The sequence below is a fragment of the Alligator mississippiensis genome, chromosome 15, assembly GCF_030867095.1.
Source record: "Alligator mississippiensis isolate rAllMis1 chromosome 15, rAllMis1, whole genome shotgun sequence".
In the NCBI taxonomy this organism is placed as follows: Eukaryota; Metazoa; Chordata; order Crocodylia; family Alligatoridae; genus Alligator; species Alligator mississippiensis.
This window is the reverse complement of record NC_081838.1, coordinates 30,566,257-30,593,504: the sequence shown is the minus strand read 5'-3', so window position 1 is coordinate 30,593,504 and position 27,248 is coordinate 30,566,257. Positions and strand designations below refer to the sequence as shown.

The 27,248-nt window shown below is 58.8% G+C and overlaps 2 protein-coding genes across 5 annotated transcripts; both read left to right on the top strand.

Annotated features, from left to right (window-relative positions):
• The first annotated feature begins 1,291 nt into the window (after positions 1-1,291).
• Positions 1,292-8,641, top strand: LSR (lipolysis stimulated lipoprotein receptor). 3 transcript variants are annotated; one of them, XM_014597011.3, is made up of 10 exons: positions 1,292-1,462; positions 2,625-2,966; positions 4,230-4,349; positions 5,320-5,376; positions 5,705-5,851; positions 6,135-6,311; positions 6,425-6,487; positions 6,725-6,856; positions 7,404-7,900; positions 8,131-8,641. In XM_014597011.3, the coding sequence occupies exons 1-10, from the start codon at positions 1,393-1,395 to the stop codon at positions 8,164-8,166; spliced, it is 1,641 nt and encodes a 546-aa protein (XP_014452497.1). In that variant the 5' UTR covers positions 1,292-1,392; the 3' UTR covers positions 8,167-8,641. The 3 variants fall into 3 exon arrangements, with proteins under 3 accessions (XP_014452497.1, XP_014452498.1, XP_019333871.1); XM_019478326.2 differs by lacking the exon at positions 1,292-1,462 and adding an exon at positions 2,234-2,408; XM_014597012.3 differs by lacking the exon at positions 5,320-5,376.
• Positions 8,642-10,192: 1,551 nt separating this feature from the next.
• On the top strand, positions 10,193-19,601 carry GAPDHS (glyceraldehyde-3-phosphate dehydrogenase, spermatogenic). 2 transcript variants are annotated; one of them, XM_059719413.1, is made up of 11 exons: positions 10,193-10,266; positions 14,986-15,156; positions 15,699-15,795; positions 16,444-16,550; positions 16,675-16,765; positions 16,950-17,068; positions 17,318-17,399; positions 17,518-17,669; positions 18,041-18,203; positions 18,698-18,795; positions 19,219-19,601. In XM_059719413.1, exons 2-11 carry the CDS (start codon positions 15,128-15,130, stop codon positions 19,289-19,291), a joined length of 1,011 nt encoding a protein of 336 aa, XP_059575396.1. In that variant the 5' UTR covers positions 10,193-10,266; positions 14,986-15,127; the 3' UTR covers positions 19,292-19,601. The 2 variants fall into 2 exon arrangements, with proteins under 2 accessions (XP_059575396.1, XP_019333870.1); XM_019478325.2 differs by lacking the exon at positions 10,193-10,266 and adding an exon at positions 13,415-13,512.
• Positions 19,602-27,248: the final 7,647 nt, after the last annotated feature.

Here is a 27,248-nt window from a genome sequence, read left to right as displayed (position 1 = left end):
TGTGTCCGGGCCCCGCACAGGCTGATTTGCCCTGGGCCCTGCTGCAGTCGTCTCTGCACCCCAATATACACATCTGTGCACATACACACATTCATATACATGCATATGTACACCCCCCCAACACACACATTTATACTGTATACATGCAAACATATACATCTCCACTCATATACATACAGCCTCATATGTATGCATACACACGTGTATACACACATAGATATGCATACACACATCCATATACATATCATATGTACACATCCATAATGCTGCACACATCCATACACATACCTACAGATGCACACACTTAGTGTGTGTGTAATACAAAACTGTTTTTTCGAGATACGGTTTCCTAAACTTTGTAATTGTTTTCTAGGGTGGAGGAAAGTTTCCCAAACTTCTCCCTTCTCCAAAGAAGAAAAGTTGATAAAACTTTTGTCTCACTTCCTTCTACTTTCTAAGGCACAAAAGCAGAAACTCGCCCCCGCCCGAAACCATGACTCATCCCCCTTTCCGGGGCAAAGTCTGATCTACCGCCCCCCAGCCCCCCCCCAAATCTGCCCTAGCCCAAACCATTTCCGAACCAAGGGGGGGGCTACCCTCTCCCCCTGAAAAGTCACTTTGGTTTCTCCCACCCTGCCTCTAAAGCGCGTACCTGGTCCAGTCCATTTTCCTAACTAGGGGGGGAGAGCCTTGAGCAACAGGTGCTTTGGTTTCTCCCACCTGGGCTCCAAGGCGCGCACCCGGGCGAGCCCATGTTCAAAACGCGAGGTGGGGGAGATGTGTGGAATGTTCCATTGGAGTTTGAAACCAGGCTCCTCCCCCTTCTCAAACTTTCTTTGGTTTCTCCCACCCCGGCTCCAGGCTGGGCACCTGAACGAATCCATATGGATACGTGGGGGGGGGGGGAGAGGAGTGAATAAAGTCTATGATACACAAGCATTTCCCCCCATTTTTTAGGTCCGTTTGGTCTCTCGCTTCCCGTCTCAGGTGTGCACTACACCTGGGCCGACCCATTGCCTTTATGAGGGGTGCGGAATAACCAATCGCACCCCCTCCTCATTCTCTCAGGGCACTTGGTTTACCCCTCGGGGGGTACCTGGGCCAGACCATTTTCCTACTGGGGCGGGGGTGGGACATCAACAGGTGGTGAGGGGGGTTATTGAGTGTTATTTTTCAACCCCGCGCTGCAAAAGGGAGGGGTCGAAGGAGTTAAAAGGTCCTGGGCGGGGGGCGGAGGTGGTCCCGTGTCCTGCCCCCCAGCTCAGACGCACCCCAGGCGGAGTTGGTAGGTCCCGCCCCAGGGGCGGCGGTGGCACCTGGGCGGACGCGGTCGAGTCGATCGCCAGGCGGACGCGGCGGGAGCGGGAGGCGCAGGCGGGACTCAACGCGGCCATGGTCCCTGGGGGAGGCTGCGGGGCGCTCCCCGCCCTGCTCTGGCTCCTGGCGGCTTCGTGGGCGCCAGGTGAGCGCTTTACGCTGCGGGGTGCTTAACGCTTCGCCCCTTCCCCAGAGCGCAACACCCCCCTGCGAGCCCCTCCACCCGCCTCTGCGGGGCCCGCGGGGTCGCTTGCCCCGGCGGGAAGCTCCTCGACAGCTGATTGGAGGAGGGCGGCGATTGGCTCCGCCCACTGCCGCCTTCCCTCAGGGTGGGGGGGCAGCTGAAGGGGGCTGGGGGGTAGGAGGAGATTGTGGGGGGGCAGCTTGGGCTGGGGTTTGGGGGGAGGGAGGATTTGGGAGGCTGGGGTTTGGGGGGCAGCTGGGGGTCCCTTGGGGGTAGGAGCTGGGGGGCAGAGGGGCTGGGCTGGGGTTGGGGGGTTGAGAGGGGCAGCTGAGGGGTGGGGGTAACCAGGGGGTGTCCCTTGTAGGCCTGGGGTGGGGGGCACCGTCAGTCCCGGGGTCTAGTACCCCACGGCTCTCCCCAGTCCTGCCCCTGCTTCCCTGCCCCGCCGCTCCCCTGCCCGGGCCACGTGCCGCGGCATGGGCAGGGCCCCAGAGTAGCTCCTGGCCTGGCCCTCACCTTTCCCACGGGCCCGGGTTTTAGGGCCTCTGGGAGCCTCCCACCCTGTGAGGTAACAGCGTGGGGGGGTCCTACCTGACCCCGGGGCACAGGCTGGGCACCCCAATCCTGGAGCTCAGGGCCTAAAGAAACTCTCTTGGGGTTGGGGGGAGGGAGGTGAGCCATTTCCTGCCACTTCCGGGACAGACAAAAGCCAGGAAGGAAGGACGGAGGAAGGGCAGGGCTAGCCCTCCTCTCCACCCTGGATCTCCCTGCCCCTTGGAGCCCAAATGCCCAGGGAAGGCACTGAAACCAGGACCCATCCCCACCCTGTCCCCTGCCAGGGCGAGGACCCAGGAGTCCTGGCCCTGTTTCCTGGGGTAATAGATGGCCTGGGTTTCCGCCCACGGAGGTGAACTATGCTGTACCTCGAGAGAACATTGCTCACGTCATGACCTGGATTGTGGGCCATTGGACGCTGCCTCTGGCTGGGCCACACCAGAAGTGGCCGCATTTTGGGGCATGAGGTTTATGGAGGGTGGGGTGAGGCTGGGGAGGGCTAGGTCCTAGTCGCTGTCCTGGTGACCCTGTTCCCCCTCCTGTTAACCCCTTCCATTCCTCCTTCCAGGCCCTGCGGGTGGGCTACAGGTCACAGTGCTGAATCCCTTCAATGTGGTGATCCTCTTCCAGCCAGCTACCCTGCAGTGCAGCTACCAGACCTCGGCCACCCAGCCCCCCATTGTCACCTGGAAGTACAAATCCTACTGCCGCAGCCGCCTGGCCAATGCCTTCAACCCCAGCAGCCAGGAGAGCCAGCTCACCGACCAGCTGCAGCAGAACATCCCCGGCTACAACCCCTATGTGGAGTGCCAGGATACCGTCCGCACTGTGCGGGTCGTGGCCACCAAGCAGGGCAACACAGTCACCCTGGGTGACTTCTACCAGGGGCGGCGCATCACCATCACCAACAGTATGTGCCCCCTGTGGGGAGGGCTTTTGGAGCTGCTCATATATTAGGTGCATTATGGTAGAAACTCCCTTCTCAAGTGGAGGGCCCTTTGGACTGCCTGCATATTGGGAGGGGCCGCTTATTTGGTGGATTGCACTAGTGCCCAGGGCTGCACACCTGCCCCCCCTCCCCCCCCATTATACTCCTGCATTGTATTAGAGATATTGTGGTAATGGCCAAAGAACCCCTTTGTGCCTTTTTGAGTGCTCTCATGTTAGGCATATTATGGTAGCACCCAGAGGAAGGGGGAGGGTGGTGTGTGCCAAGTGGAAAGCAATTTGGTCTGTCTGCATATTAGGTGCATCATGGTAATGCACAAATGCCAGGTATAGCAGTTAGTCCTGGTCATGAATCCAGGTTACCGTACCTGTATTACAGTAGGGTCTGGGATCCTACCCAAGGTACAGGTTGGGATCCTACCCTAGGTACAGGTTGGGCGGGTGGGATCAAGGTGGTGACTTTTGGGGGTATATTAGAGATATTATGGTATCTGCTTCAGGGGGGAGAGGCAAGGGGTCACTGACTCCAGGTGAGGAAACTGAGGCACAAAGTGACCCTCTATAGATGAACGATGGCAGTGCCCCGTAGCCCATCTCAAGCCAGGTAGAGGGGTCCTGGGGGACTTGCATAGTAGGTCGGGGTGGGCAAAATGTGGCCTGTGGGCCAGATGTGGCCCGCTGGGCCATTCTCTTTGCTGGCCTGTCATGTGGCCCTCAATGGCTTGCCAAAACTCAGTAAGTGGCCCTCCGCCCAAAATAATTATGTGCCCCTGTCTTAGATGTATTATGGCAGTGCCCCATCTCAAGCCGGGTAGAGGGGTCCTGGGCAGACTCGTATATTAGATGCATTATGGCAGTGCCCAGAGCTCTCTATGGGAGGGTAGTGACACATCCCCCCCCATGGGTGTATTAAGTGTATTACAGTAGCTTCTTGGAAGGGGTGTGGGCAATGATTCCAGGTGGGGAAACTGAGGCACAGAGCACCCCCTTCCCCTGTGCTAATTATTCCCCTCCCTCCCTTGCATAATTAGTGCCTGTTAATGACAGGCTGGGCTTTGGTGTTGTCACTGGTCTGGTGCTGGTGGGCCTGATCCTGCCTGGGCCCAGAGGGTCCTGAGAGGGTGACCCCCACACTCTGCATCCTGGATGCCTGGGTTCTGACTTGGGGGGCAGGGGGGGGATGGAACCCTGGCGTCTGGGCACTTAATGCCCCTGTGTCCCCCAGACGCAGACCTGAGCATCGAGCAGACGGCGTGGGGCGACAGCGGGGTCTACTACTGCACTGTGACATCATCGCAGGATCTCCAGGGCAACAATGAGGCATACGCTGAGCTCATTGTCCTGGGTAAGTGGGGGCAGGGCCTGCAGAACCCCCATCTGGCAAGCCCCGCCTTCAAACCCCCCCCCCTCCCTTCCCCTCCCCTTTCTCACAGCAGGGAGAGAACTGAGGCTCCACCAGGCTCTGACCACTCTGCCTGCAGGGAGTGGGGGGGATCCCAGACACCTTCCCCCCCTCCGGAGTTTCAAGGGGATTCTGGGAACCAGAACACCTGGGTTCCATCCCTGCTCTGGCAGATGCCGGGTCCTGGACCCCTGGGTTCTCCAGGAGGGTAGCAGACTTGAGGGGGGCAGGGGGGAGGTCCTAGCAGCACATAGCTCTGCCCCTTTCTCCCCCCAGCAAGATCAGTGCCCGCCTTGGATCTGGGCACATGCTGGGCTGAACCAGTTGCCAGCCAGTCTGAACTGGGCTGTACTGGGGGCCTCCCGGTGCTCCCATTGCTAGGGGTCTCATTAATAATTAGTATGACAATTAATAGAGTTCTCCCCAGACCGCTCGCAGCTAAGTTAGGGAAACTGAGGCACAGACCTAAAAATGGGCTCCTTCAGCTCCTGGCCAATCGTGTAACTCCTTCCTAGTGGGGCGTTTGTTTACCCAGAAGCCTCTCTTGTTGGGGGGTGGCAGCTGCATTACCCCCCCTTCCCCTGGGAGGTGGGTATTTTGGGACTCACTGACTCAGCGTCTGCCCTGAGCAGCAGCTGCTGACTCAGCAGTACCAGCCTAACGCCCTCCCCCACTCACCCCTGCTTGGCAGCCTCCCACCCCCAGAGGGCACCAGCATGCCCCCTGTTTGTCCCCTGGGTGTTGGGTGGGGGGGTGGATGCCTGGGTTTTTTGCTGTTCTGGGGGGGCACGACTCAGCAGGGGAGCCCCAATGCCTGGGTTCTTGGAGAGGAGGGGGGCTGGGGGTGAAAGTGGGGGAGCCCAGATGCCTGGGTTTTTTCTGCACCCTCAGAACCCCCCTCTTTCTGTCGCAGGCTGGTCAGCCGAGGCCTCCGAGCTCTTGCCAGGCATTGAGATAGGGCCCCTACAAGGTACCCACCACCTTTGGCTCTTACTGTCTGGGGGGTTTGGGCTCCTTGGTCCCTCCCCACCCCAGAGAACCCAGGTGTCCGGGCCCCAACTCCTCTGCTTTCAGCCCCCTGCCCCACCCTTTACTCTCACTTCAGCACGCCCCACAAGTAGGGAGAAAACAGAGAGGCAGGGCTGCCTGTGGGGAGGAGAATAGAGTGCAAAGCCTGGTGCCTCAGTCCCCGTCTTCCCCCCAGCCCCGCGCGAGCACTGTGGGGGCCGAGCTGCAGTCGGCTCTGGGTTGGGGCGCTGCAGTGTAACACTCCTCCCTCCCCCCCATGTTCCCTCTAGATTGGCTGTTTGTGGTGTTAGTGGCACTGGGTGCACTGGTACTGGTGCTGGCACTGGGTGTGTGCTGGTGCCAGTGCTGCCCCCACACCTGCTGCTGCTACGTGCGCTGCCCCTGCTGCCCCCAGCGCTGCTGCTGCCCCGAGGCCCGTGAGTACGGGGGGGACCCAGACTCCTGGGTTTTGTCTCGGTGCCGGACGGGTGGGGGGTGTGGAGGAGGGGTTGCCTGGGTTGTATCCTAGTGCTGGGGAGCCTGGTCACCCAGGTTCTTTTCAAACTCTTTGAAGGGAGTGAGGGTTTGGTGGTTGAGATGGGAGCCTGGATGCCTGGGTTGTATCCCAGTAGGGTCTGAACGGTGTGGGGGGAACCCAGCCACTCGGACACCTGGGTTCTCTCCCAGACACCCATCTACCCCCTCCCTCTCCCCCACCAGTCTATGCAGCAGGCAAGGCGGCCACCTCAGGGGTGCCCAGCATCTACGCGCCGAGTGCCTATGCACCCAGCCTCTACGGCCCCTCTGGTGCCCTCAAGCCAGGGCCACCCCCAACCCTCATCCCCATGGGGCCTGTCTACAATGGCTACAGGGCCGACTATGACCGTGCCAGCTCAGGTACGCTGCTTCAAGTCCTCTTCCTGCCCTCGTGCCTCGGTTCCCCTGTTTGACCCAAAGCGGGTCTCGTATGCCTGCCAGGACCCTCTGTTAATCCTGTGGTTTCCTCTCAGTCGGCGGCCACAGCTCCCAGGTGCCTTTGCTGCAGGACTCCCATAGCGCCGCCGGGAGCTCAGGTACAGTGTTGACGGGTAGCTGTCAATCACACATGGCTCCCAGCCCTCTCACTGGGTGGTGGGAGAAGGTGGGAAACTAAGCAGGGTCTGGCCTGGCTGGTGGTCAAATAGGAGACTGGCTGGTGTGAGACAACTTGCTGGAGGCAAATCAGGCCTGGGTGGAAGGGAGGGGAGGCAGTAAAAGGGCCCTTCTATGCAGCTGCCACACCCCAAAACTGGCCGCATCTGCCCCCCCAGGGCTGCGCAGCGGGTACCGCATCCAGGCCAACCAGCAGGACGACTCCATGCGCGTGCTGTACTACATGGAGAAGGAGCTGGCCAACTTCGACGCCACACATCCTGGCCCAGGCAATAGCCGGCTCGAAAAGGGTGAATGCCTGTTCCCCAAGGAGCGCCATGCAGCACCATGTGCCCCTCAGCAATTTATTTATTTATTTTCCCCCTCAATGGGTCTGATGCCCCCTAGTGGCTCCCATTGGCCACTGCAGCCTCCAGCTGGGCTGATGCCACCGAGGGGGGTTTCCATTGGCCAATGCACAGTGTCCCCATGTGCATCCCCCAGCCATAACAGCCCCCAGGGGGGACATGGCAATGGGTCTAGTGCCCCCTAGTGGCCCCTGGTAGCCATTGCAGCCCCCAGTTGGGCTATATGACCCTGGTGCCTCCTGGGGGTGCCCATTGGCTGCTGCATGGTGCCCACTAGTGCCCCGTAGTTATAACAGCCCCTAGAAGTGACCCAGTGGCCCCCATAGGAATTGTAGCAGGTCTAGTGCCCCCTACTGGTCCCTATTGGGCACTGCAGCCCCCAGTTGAGCTAATGCAGCCCTGGCACCCCCTATTGGCCACCATGTGGCACCCCCGGTGCCCCCTGCCCTGTTTAACCCCTTGTCTCCCTGTTTTCCTCCCCACCCCCCAGCCTCAGTCATGAGCGAGATCAGTTCCCTGCATGAGGACGCCCACCGCTGTGCTGCCCGTGGGCGCCCCCTGTCCCCTCTCAGTGACCTGGAGGAAGAGGGCAGTGAGAGCCGGCGCCTCTTGCCCCCAGCTCGGCGCCCCCGCTCCCGCTCTGTGGATGACCTGGACCGCGATTGGTCCCCGGTACCCGAGAGGCAGGGCCGGGGCCGCCCCCGTGAGAATGGCTCCCCCCGCTGGCGGGAGGAGGAGCGCCGTGGGCGCCGGAGCCGCAGCCGGGACGACCTGTGGGAGCCTGATCCCCGGAGTCGGGCCGACCCATGGGAGTCCAAGGGGCAGGGCTACGACACAGAGCTCCTGCGGGGGGTGCTGCGGCGCAAGGCTCAGGATGACGGCGACAGCGGGTCAAGTGGGCGCTCCCTCCCTCCCCCGCCCCCCCCCTACAGCGAGACAGAGTCAGCCGGCTCCTCCCGGGGCCGGGCTGAGCGCCGGCTGAGGCGGGTAAGGAGCCAGAGGGGGGCGTTCTATGCAGCTGCTCTGCCTCAGAGCTGGGCGCATTGGCGGGGGGGGGGGTCTGAACGTGTCCTGCGGGGTAGGGGGGGGGTCAGCTGTCAGGGGGTGCCAGTCTCGGCACCCATCTCTGGGCATCATTATGTTCAGCTGCTCAACCCCAGAGCTGGGCACATCTTGGCACCCACTAACCCCCCACCCCTGCTTTGTTTCCCCTGCAGAATCAGGCCCTGAGCCGTGAGAGCCTGGTGGTGTGAGCACCTGGACCCTGCTGGCCCTCGCCCCCCCTGCATCGCCCCCGCCATGGGCAAGTGCTGGTGGCTATTGGCTCCCATAGTGGTGGGGAGAGGGATAGTGGGGGGGCCTTGCAAGGCCCAGTCCCCAGTAGCTTTATGCTTACCAGGGATTTGGCCCATGGACTGACTCCCCCCCCCTTACAGAGGCCTTGGACCTGCCCCCAGTAGCCTCAGTGCATTGGCCCGGACACCTGGATTTTCTTCCCTCTGTGTGGGGTTGTAGGTGGGGAGGGGGGAGGCCTCTGCGTTCTTTCCCCTCTGTGGGAGGTGGGGGACAGGAGCTGTGGGAGGCAGTGGAGCATGTGGAGGGGAGGCCTGAGGGCCCTGATGACGGGTCTCTGCCCAGTTTGCTTCTTATTTTTTTTTTTAGATTTGTCATTTGTACAAAAAATAGATGTTTTAAAGAAAAAAATAAATCTTACAAAAAAAGAAACAAGTGGGGTGTGAAGGGGGTGGTGGCGTGTGCCCCCCCCCCGAGCTGGCCACATATCTCTTTTTTGGGTTGAGGGGGGGCTGAAGGGTGGGGGGTGTTCCTGCACCTGGCAGCACTTTTTTCCCCCCCTCCCCTGCTCCACCCCAGAATTAGCCACAGAGAAGGTTGGACGATCACCTGTCCGGGGTCTTGTGAACCCAGCATTCATTCCTGCCTGTGGCAGGGGCTCAGGCTAGATGATCTGTTCAGGTCCCTCCTGATCCTAGCTACTATGAAACTATCTCAACCCTGGTCTATAGGAGGTTGAATTCCCCCCCCACCATACACGGAGGTTGCTGGGGCTGGCAGGTTGCAGGACCTGCTCTTCCTCCCCCCCCCCTTTTCTGCCCCCCGAGGTTTGGGGGCAGCAGGGTTTAGAGTTGGGGGATGTTAGGAGCCTGGATGCCTGGGCGCTTTCCCAAAGCTGGGAGGGAGGCAGCTGTCCTCCCTACCCCACCAGCTGCCCCTCCTCTACCCCCTAGGGCTGTGGGGCTCATGTGGTTTTCACCCCCCCTTCCTTCTCTGCTGCTGTTTAATCGCAGGATCATCCCCTGTGGGCGCTAAGAAGGATCAGCGTGGCAGGATTGGGGCTGCACTTGGTGCTGTACAAGTGCCCCCAACAGGGCAGAGTTGGCCCCTGGCCTCGACCAGGATCGCCCCCCACCCCATGTCCACAGCAAAGGATGGCACAGTCTGGGGGCACAGAGAGGGGCTGGGGGGCAGAACTCAAGTGGGCAATGTCCTGGCCTCCCCCATCCAGCCTGGGAGGGGGGGGGGGGCAGAGACCTCAGGCCTCGGGGATCCTAGCCCCCTGCTCTAGCCTCCCACTGCCCGCTAGGAGCTGGAGAGGACCCAGGGACCGGGCCCTCCTCCCACCCTATACTTGGGCCCTGGCGTTGGGATGGTGCTGCTGAGTCACCGGCCAGGAGGGACAACAGCCTCCCCCCCCTCCGGGGTGGCCATCTTGTGCCAGGGGTTGCCATGGTGACAGGGTTCCCCTTGAGGCCTAGTCAAAGGGGGGGCGGAGACCAGGCCTCAGCCCCGCCCCCCTCCCGTCGCCTCATTAATTATTCATGTCCCAATTGTGCTGGCTCATGGCGCCGCTTGGATCGCCTGCGCCTGAGTCCCCTGCAGCCCGGCGCTGGGGGGGAGCCCAGAGCCCGGTTCTCCAGGGGGCTGGGACTGTCCGCTGTCCATCCCGCCCTGCCTGCAGCCCTGGGTCCGGGGGGGGGTGTGTGGCGGGGCGGAACTCCATCCCCCAGAATCCCTTGCGATTTTGGGGGGGCAGCAGGTGCATTAGCCCGAGGATGCTCCGGGCCGCCACCGCGCATGCGCGGGTGCCGCGTGCGCGACAATTGGAAAGAACCTTCTCACTCCCCCATTCCTGGTTTCCAGGGCACCGAGGCGCGCGCTGCCTGCTTCTGCGCATGCGGCGGGGCGGGGGAGGAGGCCCGCCGCGCGCTGCCCCCTGATTGGCCGGCGGGGGGGCCGCGGGGCGGGGCGTTCTCAGGGGATGGTGTATATAAAGGGCGGCGGGGGGCTGCTGGTCCCCTCGTTCGACGCTAGCCATCCTAACGGTGCCAGCGCAGGTGAGGGCGGCGGCGCCGCGCGTTTGCGGCGTGAGGCCGGGCCCCACGGGGCAGTGGAGGATGTGAGGGGGCAGAGGCCTTCTGGGGGTCTGGCGGGATTATGTGGGGCGTGCGGAGATGTGGGGGTTGGGGTCACACTTCCAGGTCCTTGATGGGGGGGGGGGGGGCTGGGCTGTATTGCAAAGGTCTGGGAGGGGTTCTGGATCAATCCCCTCCCCCTAGAAGTGGGGGGGGGCAGCTGGTGGCTCTGGAGGGGCTGCCTTTGTTCCTGGCTGTGGGGGCGGTTGGGGCCCTGCAAGGCAGCGGGGGAGGGGTTTGGGGGCGCAGGGGGCTGGGCGCTTGGGCGCGTCCGGGAGCCTGTCGTGGCGGTGGGGGGCTCCAGGTCAAGGGGAGGACGAGCTTCTGGAGGCTTCCCCGCGGAGGCTGGGATCAGGGGGTAACTTGGCTCGAGGGGGCTGGGTTTGGGGGGCTGTGAGTGAGCTGGGACGAGGGGATGATGGCGATGCGGAGGGGGCGGGGGTCCGATTGCCCCGGAGCAGCAGTGCAGGGTGGAGGGGGGCCAGGGCTACGTGCAGGGAGCTGCGCGCGCGTGGGGGGGTGTTGAGCACTGGTGTTTTCGGGGGGTGGAAACTGGCCAGCTCTGGAGGATACAGTGTGGGGAGGGCAGAAGGGGGCTGCAGCCTGGGGGGGTAGGAGCCCCCCTATACCCAGCCCCCTTGCCTGCATCTCTCTAGAAGCTGCAGCTGGAGGATCCCCTCCTACCCCTAGGAGGGGGGGGATTCACCTTGTATCCCCCACCCCTTGCAGTCATGCGAATGCTAGGCCCCTCCCTGCAATGGGATGGGGGAGGGGCGGGGCTGCCCCCCTGCCCCAAGACCACCCAGGATCTCTCCTCCCTCACTCCAGGGCTCTTTGTGCCCTGGGGAGGGAGGAAACAATGGTGCAGAGGAGCGCCCCCCCCCTTCCTGTATTATCCCTGCTGTGATGGGGCCCCTGGGCTGTTCTGACACCCCCTTGTGCTGGATGGCTGCGGGTCCTGCATCCGGGGAGCTGAGAATTGGCAGCGCCGAGTCCTCTGACTGAGTGGGAACATCTCCCACCCCCAGGGCAGGCAACTGGTCTATTCCCCTCTGCTGTGCCCCCCCCCCCCCAGATTCCCATCATGCACTTCACCTGCATTATGGAAATGGGGGCCTCCATCTACCCCCCACAACTCCTTTCCCCTCCAGTCCCTTTACTTAAAGGGGAAGCATGATCTCCGGGGGCAGCAGAATCTCTGCCTCAGTCTCCTTCCTCCCAAAATAAAACCCAGCTTTGAGATCTTCCCTTGGAGGGGGGGGGGGCAGAATCTCCTTGGGGGTGGGGGAGGGCTGCCAGCCATTTTGCTGCGTCATCCAGGCCCCTTTGCCTTGTTGGGATGTGGGGAAGGTGGAGGCTGCCCCTTCCCCAGCTGGGAGGAGGGAGCTTAGCCCAGGACCTGTCCAGGCACTGGTACCCAGGACTGATCCCTTTTCTCGGGGACTAAAAGAGGAATCTGCTTGGATCCTATTTGGCCCCCAAAACCAATCCCTTCATCCCGTAACAGTTGGGTGGGATGGGAACAGGATCCCTCCCCATGACACAAATGGGATCCCCCTCCTGGGTCTCTCCTTCAGACTGGCCCTGATGTTTCCCCTTCAGCAGAGCGGGCCAAGGGGGGTTCATCCCCCAGCTCCTGGGTTCCCTCTCCAGGTCGAGTGGTGCCCAGCAGTGCCCCTCCCTGTGGCAGGGGGTTAGGCGCTGTGTGTACGTGCCAGTCTGGCACCCGTCTGCAGGCAGTGACCTTGCACCGTCACTGCTGCAGTGCGGGGTTGGCATCTATGACAGGCAGTCTCTGCAGGGGGGTGGCATCTGCCTGGCTTCAGTGCTGCCCCAAACAGGGGTACCGGGAAGGGGAATTTGGGGGGCTGCTATGCAAACTTTTTTTTTGCCACCCAGGCTGGTTCTGACTCCCAGAATAGCAGGGGGCTAAAGCTGGGTCGAAGGCAGCAAATCTATACACACTCACGTGTCCATCCGTCTGTCCAGGGGATCAGGGAAGAAGGATGCTCCCTTGGTACCAGCTGCCTCTGTGGCCTGGGCCAATGGCTTTAGGGGCTTATTCTGGGCAAAGCAGCCAATCGCCAGAATGGGTGGGGGAGGGTCGGATGCCTGGGTTCTGTGCGGCAGGATGGGGGAACAATGGCTGCGGCGGATGGCGTTTGCTCTTGGCTAGTCTCGTGCTTCAGTTTCCCCTCCTAGGCAGAGGCTGGGAAAGGAGAAGTGATTTGGGCCCCAGGGGTTTAGGTGCACAGGTGGTCATGTGAGAGGTAGTTGTACGCTTCAGAAGGGATCTGGTCCCCTGCTGGTGTTGCAGGGTACTCACAGCCAGGGCCAGGAGCCCGGATGCTTGAGTGTTTTCCCTGTCCATCTCCGACATCTGCCCAGGCTTTCCGTCAGCTCCAGTGCAAGGTCACAGTGACCCAGGCCCTGTGCAACCCTGGCGTCCGGCTTCCCTGCTGGGGGGCAAGGGGCTTGTTGGGCCCTTGCCACCTTCGCCACCTGCAGAGGGGCCCGAGGGGTCATCTCCCCTTGGACGGGAGCCAGGACCGCAATTGTCTGCCCCCAAAGGGCCTTCAGGAGGGGGTGTCCGACCACCCCACCCCCCGGTCCTGGATGCCTAGGTTCTGCGTACCTATGTGGTGTCTGTCCAGTTGGATGCCTGGGTTCAACATGCAAGTGTATGGTGGGTACTTGGGGCCCCCATGTGCAGTGTGTGTCTGTGTCCAGCCATCTCCCCGGGCACTTCAGATCCACGTGCTGTGCATGTGTGGTAGGTACTGGGGTTCCCCTTGGATGGTACTTAACCAACCAGGGGCCAGACTGAGGGCTTCCCCGCTCCCCCTTAATTAACGAGACTCAGCCTAAACTGACCTCTGGCTCCCATCTGGCGTCCTCCTGGCTTAAAAAAGACTGGGGGGTGGGGATTATTACCCTGATCGCATCCAGCTCCCTGGGGTCAAGCGCTGTCGCTTTCCAGGCCCCCCGATGCTGCCCCCACCCCAGTAAACACTCCTCCTTGGCCTTGTCTTCGTAGCAGCTTAAAAGCTCCCGGGAGCCAGCGTGTTTAGCCGCAGACAGAGCAGCTCCCCGGCGTCTCAGGCAGGCAGGCAGGCAGGCAGGGCCCAGAGCCGCCATGGCGTCCTCCGTTAGTGTCAAGGTCTTCAGGTAAGCGCAGCTGATGGCACCCGGTGTTGATGGACAGCCTGCTCCCCCCAATCCCTGGGGAGGAGTGGGGGGGACTCCGGAGGGACCGCTGCTCTGCTCTGGGCCTTAAAGGGGAAAACAGCCAGCCGGGACGTGAGGTGGGAGTTGTAGAGTCTTCCCCGCTTCCCCTTCTGGCGCCCCCCCCGCCCGTCTAGTATTTGTTGCTGTCACCCCAGCCACTGACCTCTTGTCACTTCCTCTAGTTAGGGTGGAGGTCCCAAATTCTATGATTTCTGCAATACCCTCCAGGTATCACTCCCTCACTGTCTGAAGGGCAAAGACCCCTGCAGCCATGGGTGGGTGGGAGGGGGTTGTAATCTGTGTGTCGTTCCTCTCCTTGCCCCCTCTCTAGCCATGGCAGAGGTCTCAAACTCTATGATTTCTCCATTAGCCAACTATCCTCCCGCCATCACTGTCCAAGGTGGGGTAGAAAGATGCACATAGCCATGGAGAGGGCTTGTAATCTCCCCCCCATACCCTTGTCCAACCTTTATCGCTGCCCCCCCCCTCCCCTCCCCCCACCCCAGCTCCTCTCTAGGCCTCTCTAGGGGATGTGGAGGCTCAGGACTCTGATGTCTCCATAGTTGAATGTATCTGCCTTCCTCACCCCCCCCCCCCCCCCCCCCCATCGTCATGTTTTGGGTCCCACAGCTCCTACTCTCCATTTTGGCCCCATGCAACCGGATCCCGTGTTGGCTTTTGGTCCTGCCTGGCACCAGTTTATGAAGGCGAGGGCATTCATTAGTGGGAGTCAAGAACAAGGCCCCCTTCTCCTGGGTGCGGCCCCAGAAACCCGCCACAGGAGAAGCTGGGCCAGTCTCAGGTTGCAGGAGACAATGAGATGCCGGATACTGGTTCCTAGGCAGATTGTGCCATCAGCCAAGATAGGGACAGCATGTGCCACCTCCAGCATAATAAGGGCCCTGTCCTCATTAGCGATGCTAATCGGCACCATCGTCATGAAGACAGGCAGCGTCCAGTTTTGGTGGCCCAGTGGATGCCTGAGAGAGACCTTCACACAGACATCAGAGGGGAACGATGCCAAGAGGCAGCCAGTTCTGGGGCAGAGCCACTGGGGGGTGGCTCACCTGGTGCTGAGCTGCGGCCAGCTCTGGGGTGGAGCTGCCAGGGGATGGCCACATATAACATCTCACTTCGCTGGGGTGGGCAGCCTGACCTCCAAGCCCTGCCCTCACATTTTTTGCATGTCAAACCCCCATGTCGGGGCCAAACTCAAGGGTGGGTCAGGAAGGAATGTCTGTGGGGTCCGGAGCAGTTGACTTTGGTACCACTGCTTGCTGGGAGAAGCTACTGGTCCCACTGGGCTGCTCTGATTGGGCCACTTGTAGCTCCTTGACCTCTGACCTCCCCCATCATCATCTCTGGACCTTCTGGGCACTGACTCCCTGTTCTTATCCCCCACCCTGCTTCCAGACTTGAGGTCGCTCAGCCAAGGAAGCCCCAGTCCCCACCGCCCCCAAAACCCCCATCACCCCCGCCACCCCAGTCACCCCCCAAGCCTGAGAAGGCGGAGGAGCCTGCACCGGTGCCAGTGGAAAAACCACCTGAACCAGCCATGTCAGAGCTCACTGTCGGCATCAACGGGTAAGCCCACCCCCAGGATCCCCTTAGTTCTGCCCACTGAATGCGGGAGGGGATTCCAGGCTCTGGGGTACACCCCACCCCACTTGGGACATGGCAGGGGTGTTGCTGCCTGTTCCATTTGTCTCTTGATTGCAAACATGCCAGGAGCTGCTGGTAGCTTTGAGGAGCTGTGACTCGGTTTCCTCCCAATTGTCCCTTGGGGCACCGGTATGGCACCAACATGTCTGGTCTGTGGAGCAAACGGATGTCAGGGTCCGAGTCCCCTGAACTCTGCCTACCGTCTCCAAGTAGCCATTGCAGAGGGTCTCCGCACCTTGGGGCAGGCAAGAGCTGGCCCGGCAGCAGCTCCTAATTCCAGCAGAAACCCCAGGAACTTGTGCAAATTGGATCACAGTGATGTCACCCGTTCAGGCTTCCCTAGCTCGGCTGGACACAGATCCCAGAAAAGCTTCCTGGCTTTGGTCCCAAGCACTTGTTGGAATGGGTGTGGTAGGGGCGGGTGTCCAGGTCTCACTTGCTAACCCCACTCCTTCCTCTTCCAGCTTTGGCCGAATTGGCCGCCTGGTCCTCCGCGCCTGCCTGCAGAAGGGACTCAAAGTGGTGGCTGTCAATGACCCTTTCATTGACCTCAACTACATGGTAAGGCCCAGCCACCCCCCAAAACCTGCCTGGGACCTTCTCCTGCTCTAGCTCACCCCCCAGGAGGATGTGTTCCAGCTTTGAACACCCCTTGTGGCCCACAGGGCCCTCCTTAGTCTCCAGCCCTGGGACCCATCGCTGTATCTGTGCCAAGGTTATATCTGAGCAGAGATTTCCCCCCCCCCCCGCTAGTCCAGCCAGGCAAGGTCATCTGGAGGACTCAGCTGGCCAGTAGCCATGCCCATGACCCTTCTGTGCATGTAGGAGACCATAGCATTGGTTTTGCACCTTCTGTGGAGCCCCAACCCAACAATCTCTGTGTTATAGTGGTCTACTTGGGTCTCCCTGTGCCATACTAGTGTGGTGGCTGCCTCCACCCATGATGCTTGAAGTTGGTTGTGGGCTCAGGCCCCATGCTGACACCTTCCTGTCATAGTCTCTGAAGTACGAGGCTGTCGGCGAAGTCTGCGACCCCTTAGTCACCTGAGTTCCCTCCCAGCAGCCATAGTTGCCTTCCTAGGCTGGTCAGTGGACCCTTTGAGGGCCACGAGGAAATGGAGCAGGAGTTCCCATGACTTGGTGAGGCCACAAATGGCGTGGAGAGGCGACTTCAAGGTGTCTTCTCCCTCCCTCCGCCCCCTGCCACAGGTCTACATGTTCAAGTATGACTCTACTCACGGCCGCTACAAGGGGGAGGTGAAGGCTGAGGATGGGAAGCTGGTGGTGGATGGGAACGAGATCTCTGTCTTCCAGTGGTGAGTTGGGGAGGGGGAGCACATGTGGCGTGAGACCCCTTGGGCACCACTGCCTGGTCTCTGTCCTTTCCTGCGTGGTGCGAAGTTGCCCTGAGGTCTGTAACCAAGGTCCTATCTGCTGCAGCATGAAGCCAAGCGAGATCCCGTGGGGCGAGGCTGGTGCGCTGTATGTGGTGGAGTCCACCGGGGTCTTCCTCAGTGTGGACAAGGCTTCGGTGAGTCCATCTGGTGGGGGTGGGGCACATCCCATCCCAGCAGCTGGCTTGGGCCCCTGGGGTCTTCACCCTTCCTCAATTTAAGGCAGTGGAGAACCGGGCCGGACCCGCATCTCCATCTGTGGTGGGGAGAAGCTTCCACCGGACCCCACGTCTTCCATGTGTCCCATTCCCACTCCCCCAGACCCATCTCCAGGGCGGTGCCAAGCGCGTGGTGGTGAGCGCCCCCTCCCCTGATGCCCCTATGTTCGTCATGGGTGTCAACGAGGACAAGTATGACCCGGCCCACATGACCATCGTGAGGTGAGATCTTTATCTGCCATGAGGGAGTTGGGTGGCCACTGTATTGGGGCTGGGTCACCCAACACCAAACCACTTAGCCCCAGTGCCAGGGAAGGCAGGAGGATTGTGGCCTCTTACTACAAAATGGGTTGGTGGGCTTCCATGTGGGACATGAGCAGATGTCTCCACTGAGGTGGGTGGGGGCGCCAGATCGGGCGCCCTGTGGCTTTAGCCTGACCTGGTGCAAGTGACACCTCCATCCTCCCACAGCAACGCCTCTTGCACCACCAACTGTCTGGCCCCACTGGCCAAGGTCATCCATGACAACTTTGGTATCGTGGAGGGACTCATGGTAAGACCTCGTGACCACCTCTTTCCACCCTCCCTCCCTGTGCCAACCCCTGGCCAGCAGGGGTCCCAGTGCTGCACCGGCTTGGCCCCTAATTCCCCTTGGCTTCCTGTTGCCACAGACCACAGTTCATGCCTACACGGCTACGCAGAAGACTGTGGATGGGCCCTCGGCCAAGGCCTGGCGTGACGGCCGTGGCGCCCACCAGAATATCATCCCGGCATCCACCGGCGCTGCCAAGGCCGTGGGCAAGGTCATCCCGCAGCTGAACGGGTATGGGGCGGATGGGGTCTTAATTAAGAGGCCCTTGTTAGCTCGCTAAGATGGTCATGTTCCTCATCTATACATGCCCAGTATTGGTGGACCCATCTGCATGGGCGGTGTCCTTTCCAGATGTTCCCGATGCTTTCCAGATGTTCTGAATGGGAACGAGGCCCATTCTACTAATGAGGGCCTATTAATTAGCCAAGACTAGGGTGTTTCTCATTAATACATGGTCAGTATGTGACCCGTTCCCAGTGGCGATGTCTTGTCCAGAGGGTTTGGTGGTGACATCTCAAGTGGGTTGGGGGCAGCCCAGTGGGGGGTGGGAAGGGAACCCCGGGGTCTGGGGGCAGCCAACGAGTGCGGCCTGTCCTGCGCAGGAAGCTGACTGGCATGGCGTTCCGTGTGCCGGTTGCCGACGTCTCGGTGGTGGACCTCACCTGCCGCCTGGCCAAGCCGGCCACCTATGCAGAGATCAAGGAGGCTGTGAAGAAGGCAGCCGACGGGCCCATGGCTGGCATCCTGGGCTACACGGAGGATGAGGTGAGGAGGCCTGGGGTGGCCATCTTGGGCGGTGTGTGGGCGGTAACCCGAGGTGGCCATCTTGGGTAGGGCGTGAGAGGGAGCCAGGGCAGCTGTCTCGGATTGCGTGGGAGTCTTTCTGGGGCGGCCATCTTGTGGAGCTGGGAGAGAACCTGGGGCGGCCATCTTGGGTGCTGCATGGGAGTCAGCCTGGGGCGGCCACCTTGGGTTGTGGAGATGGGGGATGGGGAGAACCTGGGCCGGCTATTTTGGCTTGTGTTAGGGGTGGGAAACCTGTAGCAGCCATCTTGGAAGGGAGGGGAAGGTGGCCGAACCTGGAGCAGCCATCTTGAGGACCCAGGTGCTGTGGGTGACCCATGCCGTCTTTGTGGGGAAGCTGAGGCAGGCATCCTCTGGTGGGGCTGGGACCCCTCTAAGCTGTCCTGGCAGCATCCAGCCCCCCCCCCCCCCCCGGCTCCAATGGTGGCTCTCACGCCCCCCGCCCCCATTCCCAGGTGGTCTCCTCGGACTTCATCGGTGACACTCACTCCTCCATCTTCGATGCTGGGGCTGGGATCTCCCTCAATGACAACTTTGTGAAGCTCATTTCCTGGTGAGTCCTAGCCGGTGGGGGGGCAGGACCCTCCCAGCATGCTCTGGGGGTGCGGCTCCATCTAGAGACCCCAGGAGTCCTGGCTCCCCGGTGGGACCAAGACCATCGTGGTGTTTAGCTGTATAGACCCAGGTCAGCTGTATTGGCTGTATAGATTCAGTCAATATAGATTAATTAGCATATGACTATAAACAAACCTTCCTTTGTTAGTGGTCTGCAATGGCTAATTACCTCCTGATCAGTGATCACAAAAGAGGAACCCCACATTGGTCATTAGCATATGATGGCTGATTACCCTATGATTATGTCCTCTCCTTTGGCACGTTTTGCTTAGACAGACGCATATGCTAATTTGCATATGATTAGGCAAGATGAGTGTGCTGGGGGCGGGGCTGAGACTTGTGTCTTTTTCTCTCTCCATAGGTACGACAATGAGTTTGGCTACAGCAACCGTGTGGCCGACCTGCTGAGCCACATGTTCTCCAAGGAGAACTGAGCCCACAGGGCCATAGGACCACCCCCCTGCCCCCGCCCTCTCCCACGGCTTTTGTGACCCCCTCCCCCCTGTCACCGTGTACTCGCCATGTGTGCGTGCGTGTGTGTGCGTGCGTGTACACAAACCCGTGGGCTCTGGCCCCGCACCATCCTGCCTTGGCCATCCCCCCGCGCAGAAACATGGCCACTGGGTCCCCCCACCCCCCACTGCCCGTGCAGGGGGCCATGCCGGCCCTGGGTTAGTGTAGCCCTGTGAGGACGTAGCTGCTGTTGGTCTTGTCCATGTCAGAAATAAACCACCTGAGCGTTGACCTCCCGCCCCTCCTTGTTAGGTGTTGTCTCTGGGGGGCAAAACCGGTCCTCATTAGTGTCTGATGGGTCCGTTTTCACACGGACTCCATGTTCGGTCTCCACTTGTGGGCATTGAGTGTGAATGAGAATGAAGCCATTTGGCTAACAATGGCTCTTTGTAAAGATAAATAAGCCCCTTAATGAGTCCTATTGGCTGCCCATCTAGGTTCCTTATCGAAGTGGCCCTTGTTAGCTTCAGATGGTCCCATCAGCCACCCATCTCCATCTGTGCGTCTTCTCCTGAGGTCCTAGGGTTGGGTGTGAATGAGAATGAGGTTATTAGGCTAACCAAGGGCCTTTCCTAATGATAAACATGCCTCGTTCCATAACGAAGAGGCCCTTGTTGGCTTCATATGGGCCTGTTCGACATGAACTCCGGATGTCTCTTAATGAATTTGTGGACTCTGAGGTGGAGTGAAGCTATTTAAGTTAACGAGGGCATCTTAATTAACAAAGATGGGTGTCTTTCATTAACGTGGGCCCTGGGTCCTACAAGCAGCCCATTCCTATGGATGACATGACATCCCTATGAGAGGGGCTGCTGGGAACTGGACCTCCAGCTAGACCCAGGTAGAGATATTACATGGTCCTCATTAGCTTAACAAGGTTTGTGCATCTCATTAACACTGGGCCAGAACAACAGCCCACTGCTGGTGCCCATTCCAGAGGGTGGGGGAAGGTACCTCAAGGTGGGCTTCAATCAGGATGAGGCTGTGTTGAATTACCAGGCTCTCAAGGTGTTTCTTGTTAACACGTGGCCCCTGGGCAGGGGCTGAGCCTGGACACGAGCAATGGGGAACCCAGGCCGCTGGGCTCCCCGCCCCCTCCCGGCGCAGGGGCCAAAGAACCCAGGTGTCCAAGAGCATTAGGGCTCCTGCTCCGTGGCTGGGGAGGAACCCAAGAGTCTGGGCACTGCCATAAGCAAATGGAGCAAGACCCCCAGCGTGAGCGGGATACACCAGGTATGGTATCTGCCAGCCTCTGCCCCAGCCAGGACTAGGCCTGTGCCAGGTGACCCATGACCCCTCTGGACACAGAAGGCCTCTTCCAGGTGGCCCATGACCCCCTCCCCGCACCTGACTCAACTCGGGCTCTTTCCCTGACCTGGGTCTGAAGGTTTGGTTCAGGGAGTCCCAATGCCTAGCTCCTCATGCCCCTGGGCTCAGCCCCCTTAGCCCTGATCCTGGCTGGGGCAGGGGCCTGCTGTGCCCAGGAGCTTCCTGCAGCCTTGGCTGGGAGGGGAGTGATGTGTGTTGCACTTAAAGGGCTAGGTTAGAAATTCAAGGTTCCTTGGGTGAATCTGATATCTTCTATTAGACCAACCCAAATAGTTAGAAAATAATTATTAAGCAAGCTTTCGGGTTCAAAAACCCTGCATCAGGCTAAGGAAGTTTCAGCACTTGGTGTGTGCTCTTCCTGGATGGAATGAAAAATGAAGGAGCCAGCGGCTGGGCTGGTATGCATACAAGACAGGTAGTCGGTGAAAATGTAGATTGAGTCGTCAATGGGTGAGAGACAGGTGGGGGGTGGGGAGAGAGAGCAGGGGGATGAAAGTGGAGAGGTACCTGGGGAGTCAGATGTCAGGCAGGTTATAATGTATCAAAAATCCGATGTCTATGTTTAGTCCATGATCTCTAGTATCCAGGAGGTTGATGAAATGGAGCTCATAGGCTCGTCTCTGGGAAGTGCTGTGTAAGTTTCCTTTGAGGATCAGGACTGAGAGATTGGAGAGAGAGAGTTGTTTTCTTGTGAGAAATGTGCCCCCACTGGTAACTGGGTGTTTCTGTCTTTGGATTTCCGGTGTGCGTTCATTCTGGTGCACAGTTGTCTGGTCTCTCCTACATCTCTTCCATCAGGGCATTTGGTGCATTGGATGAGGTGTATCACATTCCTGGAGGTGCAGCTGTAAGATGCAGGGATGCTGATGGCTCTGCTGCGGGGTGTAGTAATAGTGGGGGTGGCGGAGATGTGTTGGTAGGTTTTGCACTTCTTGTCCTGGCACGGTCTGGATCCTTTTGGTGTCTTCTGGGCTTGAGGAAGTTTGCTTCTGGTGATGAGGTTAGTGAGGTTCGGTGCTTGTTTGAAGGCTAGGATGGGTGGCTCTGGGAAGATCTTTTTAAGAGTAGGGTCTCTGTCTGGTATGGGTTGTAATTGTTTGAGGATTTTCCATACAGGTTCAAGGGAGGGGTGATATGTCATCACCAGTGGTGTTTATGGGGGTTTTTCTTCTGTACTGCAGCAGTTCTTCACATGGTATCTGCGTGGCTCTTTCAAACGTGCGATCTACCTCTCTGGACGAGTGTCCTTGCTGGGTGAAAGCCTTTCTAAGATCAGTGAGGTGGTGATCCCGGGTGTGCTCTTCAGTGCAAATGCGGTGGTATCTGAGGGCTTGGCTGTATATCGCAGCTTTTTTGGTGTGTTTCGGGTGATTGCTGGCTCTGTGCAGAGATGTATGTTGATTTGTGGGTTTCTTGTATACTGTGGTCTGTATTTTACCCTTCTGGATACTGATCATCATGTCTAAAAAGGAGATGTTGGTGCTGGAGTATTCTAGAGAGAGTTGGATGGAGGAACGGTGATTGAGTTCCATCAGAAATTCAACAATCGGAGATTGTAGGTTTTCAGTCCAAATGATGAAGATGTCATCGATATATCTTAAGTATAGCAAGGGATTGATGGTACAGTTCTTGAGGAAGTCTTCTTCCAGGTGGCTCATGAAAAGGTTGGCATACTGTGGGGCCACTTTAGTGCCCATAGCTGTTCCCATCATCTGGAAGAAGTGTTGATTATTAAAAATGGAATTGTTGCGTGTGAGGATGAAGTGTATAAGGTCAGTAATATCTTTGGGTCTGTATTCTGAGTTACATATCTACAGGAACAAGATTACAAGGCAGGCTTGGATGCCATCCTGGTGTGGGATGTTGGTGTATAGGCTGGTAATGTCTGTGGTGGCTAGGAGTGTGTTGCTGGGAAGGTGATTTATGTTTTTAAGTTTCCGTAGAAAGTCTGTAGTGTCTTGTACAAAACTTGCTTGGTGGGTGACAAGCGGTTTTAGGATTGATTCAATGAAACCTGATATTTCCTCAGTTAGTGGCCCATGGCTGGATATGATAGGTCTGCCAGGGTTCCCTTGTTTGTGGATTTTAGGGAGCATGTAAAAAGTCCCCGGGGTTAGGTAGTGGGGGGATCAAAGTCTGTAGTTTTTCTTGTAGTCTTGATGGAAATTATTTGATGGTATTGTTGAGTTTCTTGGTGAAAAGGGGAGTAGGATCTTCTTGTAGTTCTTTGTAGTAGGTGGCGTCAGAGAGCTGTCTGTTAGCTTCCTTTTATGTAGTCTTCACGGTTTAGGATGACTATGGCTCCTCCTTTATCTGCTGGTTTTATTGCTATTTGGTGGTTAGATCTTAGAGATTCTATGGCCTTTTTCTCTGGTAGAGAGAGGTTGTTGTGGTGGCGTGTGTTGCTGATTATTTCATTGTTCATTCTTTCCCTGAAGCAGTCAAATAGAAATTCGGTTTTTATGAATTAACACAACACTCAGCCTTTCTGCTATTCATCAACTTACTTTTAATAAAGACCAACAAGTTACAAAACTAAATGACAGAAAAGACATTAGGCAGACAAGATTCCTTGGGTGAATCTGATATACAATGTTGGTCTAATAAAAGATACTTGTACTTATGAAAGTATTATATTGGGAAAGCTATTAGTCCTTAGTGTTAGCTGCACCAAGGTCTTTATCCAATGCAGGCAGGAAGCAGTTCTTGTACAGCCTCAAAGCCTGGGTCTTTCACTTGTTGGCTGGGTGGCAGGATGGCTTCTGGTCTGGACTGCACACACTTGCTGAGAAATCTGCTTCATTTTTATACTGTTTCTTCAAAGCGTTTTTCTTGGTGGTGGGCCGGTTAATGCGAGCAAAGCAGGGAGGAAAAGGTTGATCATTGAATTATAACGCTTAATTGCTTTCCTCCTGTGTTTGATTGTCTAGGTGTAAAGACTGTGTTTCTGCAGCCTCTGCAATGATAAATCAACCACAGATGCTGAGTCTTGAGTGTCAGACAGCATACTTAGAGGTGTCCCCAAACTTGTCCTGGGGTACTTGTTTATCAGTGGGGTACATTTGCAGTAGCTCATAACTTTAGACATACACTGAATGGTTCAGACATTTCTAACACCTTAGAGTGATGTTGGATGCCTCTTCTGAGAAATGAGGGTCTCACATGCAGAACAATCCCTGTATTCAATGCACCTTTCACAGGTTTCTTTTGAGATGCATATTTAGTCTTTTGTTTTCTTTAGCTGCTAGGTCAGTTGAAGTGCACATGCAGTTTCCTTGGCTTCACTGGTTCAGCCTTTCATTTAAAAGGTTTTCTTAGGTACATGTGTGATGAATGCATCAGGACTCTGCCAATAATTTTAACCACTTCTATTATTTTATGGCATGGGTCTGGTATTGGGTACCACAAGCCCTCCACTGTCTCAACACCTAATGGTGGGAAGTGAACCCAGGTGTCTGGGCTCTCAGTGCCCCTACTCGCCTCCCAGAGCTGGAGAGAACCGAGGCGTCCAGGACCCCAGCTGTAGAGAGCCCAGGTGTCCAGGCCTAACCACTGGCTCTCCCAGGGCCTGGACTGTAGGAGCCTTTCCTGTCCTGAGTTGCAGTGTGGGGTGCACAGTGCCAGGCATGGCGGGGAAGGGTCCTCTGCCTGGACCCCCCTGCCCAGTGGAGCCAGTGCCTGGACCGGGACAGGGACGCGAGTGCCAGGACAAGTAGGAGCCACAGCCAGGATTGGTGCCACCTCAGTGCTGAACACCCCCCCCCCCCCCCCTGCAGAGCTGGTCCCCAGGACCCCGGACACTTGGGACTCTCCCTGCCGTGGGGGGGAAGGGGGGTTGGTGGGTTCAGAGCCGGGGGTGCAGGTTCTCCAAAGGGAAGTAGGGTCTGGTGGGGGGAGGGTTTGCAGGCTCGACGCTAGGGTCACCCTCGTGCCCCTGGTTGCCACTGCCCAAGGAAAGGCTCCGGGCACAGCAGGGGCTGGAGGTGTTGCTGATGTGGGTCCTGGCTGGGGCTGGGTGCTAAGGTATCACATTGACGCACGTGAAGGAGGTGGAAGTGGTGACGGCTGTAGCTCACTGCCAAGGGGAGCGGGCACTGGGGGATGGGGCTGCTCCCTCGCCCCTGGGCAGACCTTCAGGGACTATAGGGGCGCTGAGCTGTGGGGGACAAGGTAGGGGGGCTCTAGGGGCACCATGCAGGGGCCAGTGGGGTCCCCCAGGGGGTGCCAGAGGTGGCCACCGCAGCCCCGGCTGGGTTGATCCAACGGCCACTAGGGGCACCAGACCCATTGCCCTGTTGCTGGGGGCACCTTGCTGGGCACCCCAACCCCTGCCCTGGTGCTACCCCCAGCTGGGTCCTTGCCCACTGCATCCACCCCTGGCCCGCTGGCCTCTTGGCACTGGAAGAACATGGCTGTGGCCCTGCTAACCCCCCTCAGCCTGCTGGGAGGTGAGCTGGGAGCCCGGACGCCTGGGTCCCCTTCAGCTCTGCTGTCTGGGGGAGTTGGAGCAGGGGGGTCTGGGAGCCCAGGCTTGTGGGTTCTTCTCTGGACCTAATTCCCATGAGAATTAGGCTCTGTTAAGAGGTGACCAGGGGATTTGGGCTCCTAGCTCACTCGGGGAGGTGGCCCCTTGTCACCCTCCCAGCTAAGCTGGTTCCAGTCTACAATCCCTGGGTGCATTGCTCCTCGCCAGGCACTGGCCTTGGGGACTGGGCTGTGACCCTCCTGAAAGACCCCATGTTGGGGTAGGGGGCTCTTGCGTGACATTCGAGTGCAGCTACAACATCTCGGGGGAAGATTGGAGCTGTTTGGTGGAAGCAGAATGGATCCATCACCGTGTATGACCAGGATGAGGCTTGGATTGATGCTGCCTTTAAAAAACAGACCTGGTCCTTCAGCGAGCACCCTGGCAACTGCTCTCTGTGGCTTCTGGGGCTGAGCTCAGGGCATTGGGGCACCAATGAGGTCTGGATTCAGAAAGGCCATGACTGTAAATGGCAGCTGGTCCATGGAGCTGTGCAGCTCTGCACGTCAGGTGAATGGGTCTCATCTTCCCCCAGCCGGGAGGAGACAACGGCCCCAGAATTGAGCCATGACTATCTGGGAAGTCAGCTGGGCGCCTGGACTCCCGGGCTCAGCCTGGCTCATGGGCTGGGGGTAGAGATGCCCAGCTGTGCAGGCCCACCCTGAACAGGATTAGGACACAGGACCCTCCTCTCCTGCTCCATGCAGCCCAACTTGCAGGGATCCCCAGCCTGGGATGGTGTGGAGGGGCAGAGGATCCAGGGGCAGTGCCAGAGCTGGCTGTTGTTGCCCCTGTCCCGGCTGGGCCCCAATGAGGTGCTGGGTGTGCAGATACACACAGGTGAGTGCAGTGGGGAAGAGGACTGGCCCCCATGGTTAAGTGAGCTCTGCTCGGGGCTGTCTTTCAGCCTGAGAGCCCCAATGCCTGGGTTCCCTGAGAAGGGAGCCAGGGGGGGAGGATAGTACAGGGTTCCTTCACTCCAACCCCAGCTCCAGTGCATGGCCCTGCCCCCACTCTTGGCCTCCCCCCACAACCAGGGGGGCTGCGGGTTGGGATCCAGCAGCTGGTGGAAAAGCACCCGGTGCTGGAAGGTGCGTCCTTCTCTGTGCAGGACCCCCTGGCTGCCTGTGTCCAGGTACCTCTGTCTCTGGGGGGCAAGCAGCTGCAGGAAACCTGCTGGGATTTGTACATTGCCAACGCCGGCACTGCCCACAGCAGCATCTACACCTGCAATGTCTGGGTGTCCTCTGCCAACAACTCCATCAGGGTTCAGTGCGAGCTCTGGGCCCCCCCTCAGTTGCACCATGAACATGGTGAGCACTGCCACAGCCTTTAAAGGGGCCAGACATGATGCCCAATGGCCTTGGGGCTCCCCCTGCCACCTTAGAGCCCCCCTTCCCATGGGGTTTCCCAGCCCCTGTGGCTTTAGGTCCCTCCAGCCTTGACTCCCAGGCACCCAAGAGCGCCCTGTTCCCCCTCCATCCCTGCCCGCTTCCTCATCTCCATCTTTCTCCATCAGCAGGGGTGGGTGGTCTCTGAGGGTCCTTCCAGTGCTGTGGGTTCAAGCCTGTCTAGCTGACCCCAGCCCCTTTCAGTCTTTCCCTGGGGCTATAGGCGGCCAATGCCGTCCTAGCCCCTGAACCGCCCCGCACAGGGTAGTCTTGCACTGTGTCTATTTCTCTGCAGTGGCAGGGACTGTGGGGCCCGAGCCTAGACATTTCTGCCATGTTGGAGGGTCCAGAAGAGGGTCCCCAAAGTGCGGGCACTGCTTGTTAAGCTGACGAAGAATAAATGGGTGTTTCCAGCTAATGCAGAATAAACCAGTGTTTCTGCTCCCTGTTGGCCGCTCTGCCCTGCTCCAGCTGCAAACGCAGGGCATCCACCACAGCCCCTTTTTTCAGGGGGTTTCACCCCCAAGCTCCCTATGCAAATGAGGTGGGCTGCGGTGGGGGTGCCTGTTTCTTAACTTCTTGCCTCCTAGAGCAATCGGGGCCTGGATCCCAGGTGAAGCTGGATCCCCAGGA